The 7,454-nt window shown below is 31.7% G+C and overlaps 1 protein-coding gene across 1 annotated transcript; it reads right to left on the bottom strand.

Moving 5' to 3' along the window:
• Positions 1-2,186: 2,186 nt before the first annotated feature.
• Positions 2,187-2,683, bottom strand: LOC106474927 (cilia- and flagella-associated protein 251-like; the record flags this gene model as incomplete). The annotated part of the gene is made up of 1 exon (XM_013935626.1): positions 2,187-2,683. A coding segment is annotated over exon 1 (497 nt), but the record flags the coding sequence as incomplete, so codon positions are not given.
• Positions 2,684-7,454: the final 4,771 nt, after the last annotated feature.

Consider the following 7,454-nt stretch of genomic DNA (forward strand, 5'->3'; position numbering starts at 1 on the left):
CTGTTGTATTGAGGCTGCATATCCAGTATCAATCTTGTGAGATATTATGTTTGTTATACCTAAGACAGGAGGTCCATTGGAGAAGGCGTCTTGATATCACACGACAGTTTATGTAATATTTGGCATTAATCAGCCATAAGACCTCCACAGAATCACCAATAAAGCTATTTTAAGTTAATGGTAAGCTGTTCTTGACACCAGACTTCTTATATTTTTCTGAAAGGTGACTTCTGATGTTATTTGATCTGAAAGTACTATCTGTACAGCCTCTAAATTTGTCTATAAATATTATGTTTTGTTGTGGTTATGGTCCTAATGATGACATCTTTATTCGTCAGAATCACCATTAATCAATCAGGACATGCTGGAGTGTCTGGTTCTATTATGATTCAGTTACTAGATGCAAATTCATTTATTAACAAGTTCTGGTATGAGTATTTTATTTATTGATGGTTCAAAGACCCTCACAGGAAGTTCAATATCTGATATTGCAATTTTCATGTAGTGCACATGGATTTCCTGGTCATAGACTGTGAAGCTGTTTCAAGCTATCCTACCTTGCTGCTGTATTGCCACATAAAGTCTCTTCCCAATATGCACTCTTTCTTGATGTCAATTATCCATACATTAAAAAGCATAGAGAAGCTACTTACAGTATGGGTAATTTCTAGCTTTCTTCTTGATGGAACTGAATATCCATTTGCTGTTTACATCACTTCCTTTTCTTTCTTCATCTTCATTCCTGGAAGCAAGTTCCCACTTTTTTTTTTTTACCAAAATGGGCAGAACTATTCTAGTTGTAGAATCAGTGCTGATCAACATACTACAAGGCTTCGCATCAATAAACCCGTACTCTCATAGACTGGTTTCTTTAAATAATAAACATCTTATCTGATTTGGAGCAGATGTGGAATTTTCAGCTGAGCTTTTCCTGATGTCTGGTTAGCTCTTTGTTGTTCCTTTAATCTGGTTGGGTTCAAAAGACTCAACCTTAGGGTACTGTCTTCTTGATATAAAAACAGCTGTTGATTCCTCACAGTCTTAGCTGTAATGGCCAGTTTTACCACATATTTCTGGTAGCCTTCAGGAGAAGTTCTTATTTCCTACAAGCTTTTGTTTACAGTTCCTATCAACATGCCCTTTCAAATTACTCTTAAAACATCAATTTTCTTGTGGTTTCTTTCCTTCATTTTTTGTACTTAATTACCCAATTAATCCTTTCAGTTCTTTTAGACTATTTTCAGCAGAAGTTGATTTCCAATAATACTCTATCTGACAATCTCGTGACTTCGAGATGCTGTCTTTAGCTGTTTATCTGTAACTTTAAGAAATCTAGTTACAAAACAAACTGCAGAGCTTCATTTAAAGATATAAACTTACTATGCTTCATCTAATTACCATATTATTGTCTATTATGGCATATATTGATTGGTTATGAGCCAACGAGCTTCACGAAGAGTGTTATGGTAAGATAAGTAGGCAAGCTTTTCCAAGTCACCCACTAGTTTTGCTAAGGTCTCTTTTTTCTCTGTACTCTGTTTCGAAACTTTTTCCTGGATACTTCCTTTTGGTGCAACACTCCAAACCTGTTGGATAAGGCAGCTACTAACGCTTGATATTGTTATGACTCTCAGCTTGAAGGTTACTTAATGTCATTAAAGCTGGTTGTTTTAAATGGGCAGAAAGGTGGATGGCTTTTTGTTCACTGATTTGCTAGTGTCATGGCTGGACTAGTCCAATAAGGCCTTGCAGTATCAGATAGTACAGCATTATTGATAATAGTTGTAATTATTCTCATAATTATCATAATTATTCTCCTATTCCATATTTTGTAGTAAATGGTGTTTTACATTGAAATTCTTTAGCTGATGTAGAAAGAACTATGACTGGTTTAATATTTGAATTTAATGGTTAATTTTACAAATGTTTTGTTCTTTTTTTTCTACCTCATTGTAGTCTTTCCTCACTTCATTTTTATCTATTTATACTTCCTCAATATGTCATCACGGCCCTTCTATACTTTTTGATTTACTTCTGTATTTCTTAAAAAATGCCGTTGTAATCCCTCTTTAGTTTTCTAATAGCTTCACCAATTTTGTCTTCAATCAGATTTATTTTTGATTTTAATTCATATTAGATACCACTCCTCTTTCTTTTAATTCCTCCTTAATATTCTCATCTCTTACCTTTTTATCATCTTTCCCTTTTCTGCACATTTCTTCTTGCATTTTCCCACCTCTTTCTTTTTTGGCCTTATTTGAATCTCTGTATATTCTTCTAATTTTTTGTCTTGTTGTTCTTGTTCTTTTAATTTGCTGTAAAAGTCGTCTTGGTTCTTTTCTAATTTTCTGTTCCATTCTTCTTGATCTTCCTTTAATTTTCTGTTCCAATCTTCTTGATCTTCCTTTAATTTTTTGTCTGGTTCTTCTTGATCTTCCTTTAATTTTCTGTTCCAATCTTCTTGATCTTCCTTTAATTTTTTGTCTGGTTCTTCTTGATCTTCCTTTAATTTTCTGTCTGGTTCTTCTTGATCTTCCTTTAATTTTCTGTCTGGTTCTTCTTGATTTTCCTTTAATTTTTTGTCTGGTTCTTCTTGATCTTCCTTTAATTTTCTGTCTGGTTCTTCTTGATCTTCCTTTAATTTTCTGTCTAGTTCTTCTTGATCTTCATTTAATAATTTCATAGTCTATAGTAATACTTGTTGAAATTGAGCCAAGTTATGTTTTGTTTTTACCAAAGTAATTCTATTCTGACACCAATGTTGTAACGTCGCACTTTCATTGGGCTGATTCTTGTGAATTATTTGGTAAAAATAAGACCTATGTCCAATCCACGTAATGATATCCAATCAGTTTATTCCTTCCTTAACGTTTTAAAACCTTGTACAATATGTTCTCGAATGTTATAAGTATTTTAGTCCTAAGTTAACGTCACCCACCCTCTAGCTAGCATCCAAATTAAAACATAGAATAAATAGTTTATAACACTATTATTGAGTTTTACTGTTACATGTTTTTGTTAATCTTTTACTGTTACTTTATTTTTGTTACAGTGTGTTTCATTTTTGATAATCAATTTTTATTATGGTATTTCTCTGTCATATTTTTTGTTACTGTATTTCACTGTCAGTTCTATTATTTGGTTTCACTGTTACTTAAAAATTATCTTCACAGTGTAATACTGTTACTCGGCAATCTTTGTTACAAAGTTTCATTGTTACTTGTTTTCGCGGACAATGTTTCACTGTTGCTTTTACAATAGCATTATAGTATCTTACTGTTACTTGTTTCTGTTACAACGTTTCATAGTTATTAGTATATTTTTATTACAGTGTTTCACTGTTATTCGTCTATTATTTTTATAGTGTTACACTGTTACTTATCTATTTTTATTACAGTGTTTCATTGTTATTTGTTTTAGTTACAGTATGTCATTGTTATTCGTCTATTATTTTTATAGTGTTACACTGTTACTTATCTATTTTTATTACAGTGTTTCATTGTTATTCGTCTATTATTTTTATAGTGTTACACTGTTACTTATCTATTTTTATTACAGTGTTTCACTGTTATTTGTTTTAGTTACAGTGTTACTTGTTTTTCACAGCATTTCATTGTTATTCGTCTTTTATTTTTATAGTGTTACACTGTTACTTATCCATTTTTATTACAGTGTTATGCTATTACCTGTTGTTGTTGTTATATCGTTTCATTGTTTTTCTACTATTATTTTTACAGTGTTACACTGTCACTCGTCTATTCTTATTAGAAATACTAGCGCTAACTTTGAACCTCACTTGAAGCTGAGCTCTGACAGTATATGAAAATTCTGTGGTAAGATTAATTTGGTTCTATTAATACGCTATATTATTTTTGTATTTTATAACCAGCTTCTGAATTCAGATTTGTAAATCTTCTGCAGTTCTGTTGAAAAGTTGTATTCAGGTTTTATTCTGTGTAGAGATACGCTCAGCAGAAACTAGAAACATATTTTCATCTAAAAAACTAATGTTAGAGAATGCCTCCACCAGAGTAAGTGCAGGAAATAGATGGTCACTGAACGTTGGATTTTCACGTACAATAGTTTACTGATGTGGACATAACAGAAGACCTGTGTGTCTAGAGGAAGAACGAGGGCTGTGTTGATACAGTAGAGCTGGTGCTGCCTTTACTCTCTTGTTGTTTAATCTCTTTCAACTCTCTTCCTGTATGTATTCAAACCTTTTTAAAGCTAAGAATGCATGAGCACGGATGAAGGAACAATTAAACAAAGTCGCAGGCCGTCTTTAATAGGGCAGGATTACGCAGTGCCGGTTTCATCATAAACCATGCTCACCCAACCATGCTACTTATTTAACATTAAAACCTACACAATCAGGTAAGTATAGTATACTGACCTAGTTATCTTAGTACAAGTATGTAAGGTTCTGGAATGTTAATTCTCCCAACAGGAGTGTTTCCCAAATTGTGGCATGTACCCTAGTTTTAGTTTTATAACGTCTTTCTTCTATTCTTTCAAGCATAAACATTTTAGGTCTGATGGTTTTACTGTATAAAACTCCAACAATATCGTGGACCCCAGTAAGCGGGACGAGGGACCCTTCTGGCGGTTCCTAAAGATACTAATTTCTGGTTTGAATAACTCTCTTTGTTAAAAGTTGTTTCAGAATGGTTTGTTATAGACATTTTGCTCGTTCGTTAAAGATTAAATATATAATAACCCAGCACTTGGTTGTTACTTTGTTTATTATTCTTGAATATAAAAAAAAAAAAATCATTGGCACCAATCCTCACACTTCCAATTCTCTATAAGTGGTCGTTGAAAAATATAATGTAAACAGAAGTCCAAAATCACCCCGTGGTTAGATATGCTCAATTCAATGTATTCAGCAGTCTGCTCCAAAATCATCCATTAGCTAGGAGTCTCCAATTTACTGTAAACAGCAGTGTTCTCCGAAATCGCCTCGTGGCTAGTAACCTACAATTTACTGAAACTATCTCGTAGAACGTAAGGGTATACCGTATTGTTACTGCATTAGTAACGAAAACTGTGTGTGTAGAATGTAGCGGTTACGAATATATTATGACGTAACCAGTAGTTGGCACATGTTACTAGTGTTCCGTTTCATGCCATTTGAAAAAAGAAGGTTTTTATAAAGACAGGCGTAAAAATAAAGTATCAGTTGTTCAAAATGCTGGAATAAACTTTGATGATTCATTATATATATATATCTGTGTTTGGCTTGACGTGTTTCGTCTGGCAGACACCGGATACAGCTGCAGGCTTTCAGTTTTTCAATGATGTTCTTGCTATAGCCACACAGTCCAGCTGTTTCCGACTTACAATAGTATATCTACCCCATTCTGTCTCTCATCTACTCAATTTCTTGTTATATTTATTTTCGTAGGGAAAACAGGAATGGCTGTTTTAAACATTAAAAAAAAAGGGAATCCTTCAGATATTAATCGCCACCTTCTCAACCATGTGAGTAAATAAACTTTATCCGAGAAAAGAATTATCTTGTAGTCAAACCATGATATTCATACAAATCATATATCAGAAGATCGGCATTAGCAGTGTAGTTATTATTAGTTTTTCAATAACTTAATGTTTCATAGATTTTTTTTATGGATCCAACAGCAAGACTGTTCATAAAACACACCTAACATTACTATAGAATACAGCAAGTTCTATATGAAACATTTCAACACAACGACAAAACATACCCGACTCTGAATAAAACACATATTTCTAAAGAATGTAACCAAGTACATATAAAACACTCTAACATCGTTCAGAATCTAACGAAGTTTATGTAAAATTCTTAAACATTACAACAGAATATGACCATATCTATACAAAATTCACAAATATTACTACAGTATACAATCAGTCCGTATAAAACACTCAAACGTATTACTACACAATATGTCATGGTCCATATAAAACACTCAAATATCACTACACAGCATAACAGGTTCCATATAAAACACACAGACATTACTACACAATATAACATGTCCGTACAAAACACACAAATATTGCTACGCAACATAACAGGTTCCATATAAAACACACAGATATTACTACACAATATAACAAGGTCCGTACAAAACACACAAATATTGCTACGTAACATAAGTTTCCATATAAATCACTTAAATAATAATTCAGAATATAACCACACACACACATATATATAACACATTGATATTACTACACAATATAACAAGGTCCGTACAAAACACACAAATATTGCTACGCAACATAAGTTTCCATATAAATCACTTAAATAATAATTCAGAATATAACCATACACACACACACACACACATATATATAACACATTGATATTACTACAGAATATTACTAGCTCCATATAATACACATAAACGTTACCGCAAAAATACTTAAATATTACTTCCAAAACTAAAGAGGTCCATAGAATACACTTAAATATTACTACAGAATATAATCAGGTCTAAATAGGATACTTAAGTATTACTACACAATATAAGGAGATCTATATAATATATTTCAGGTGTACATTGAACAGTTTATAGTTATGATAGGAATGGCCATGACCACGTGTTGTTCTTTAAATCTCTATAAACTGTGTGCACATACACAAAAAATAATATAGATCAGGAACACAAACAAGACTTTAACTTTCGTAAAGAATATAACCCAAGATCACATTAAACACTTTATAGTTACTAGAAGATATAACACAGGATCAAATTCAACACTTTATAGTTACTAGACGATATAACACAGGATCAAATTCAACACTTTATAGTTACTACAAGATATAACACAGGATCAAATTCAACACTTTATAGTTACTACAAGATATAAAACAAGATGAAATTCAACACTTTATAGTTACTACAATATATAACACAATATCATATTCAACACTTTATAGTTACTACAGGAGATAAAACAGGATCAAATTCAACATTTTATAGTTACTACAGGATTATAAAACAATATCATATTCAACACTTTATAGTTACTAAAGGATATAAAACAGGATCAAATTCAACACTTTATAGTTACTACAGGATATAAAACAGGATAAAATTCAACACTTTATAGTTGCTACAGGATATAAAACAATATCATATTCAACACTTTATAGTTACTACAGGATATAAAACAACATCATATTCAACACTTTATAGTTACTAAAGGATATACAACAGGATAAATTCAACACTCTATAGTTACTAAAGGATATAAAACAGGATCAAATTCAACACTTTATAGTTACTACAGGATATAAAACAAGATGAAATTCAACACTTTATAGTTACTACAAGATATAACACAATATCATATTCAATACTTTATAGTTACTACAGGATATAAAACAGGATAAAATTCAACACTTTATAGTTACTACAGGATATAAAACAATATCATATTCAACACTTCATAGTTACTAAAGG

This window comes from Limulus polyphemus, unplaced genomic scaffold (genome assembly GCF_000517525.1).
Source record: "Limulus polyphemus unplaced genomic scaffold, Limulus_polyphemus-2.1.2 Scaffold7870, whole genome shotgun sequence".
Taxonomy (NCBI): Eukaryota; Metazoa; Arthropoda; class Merostomata; order Xiphosura; family Limulidae; genus Limulus; species Limulus polyphemus.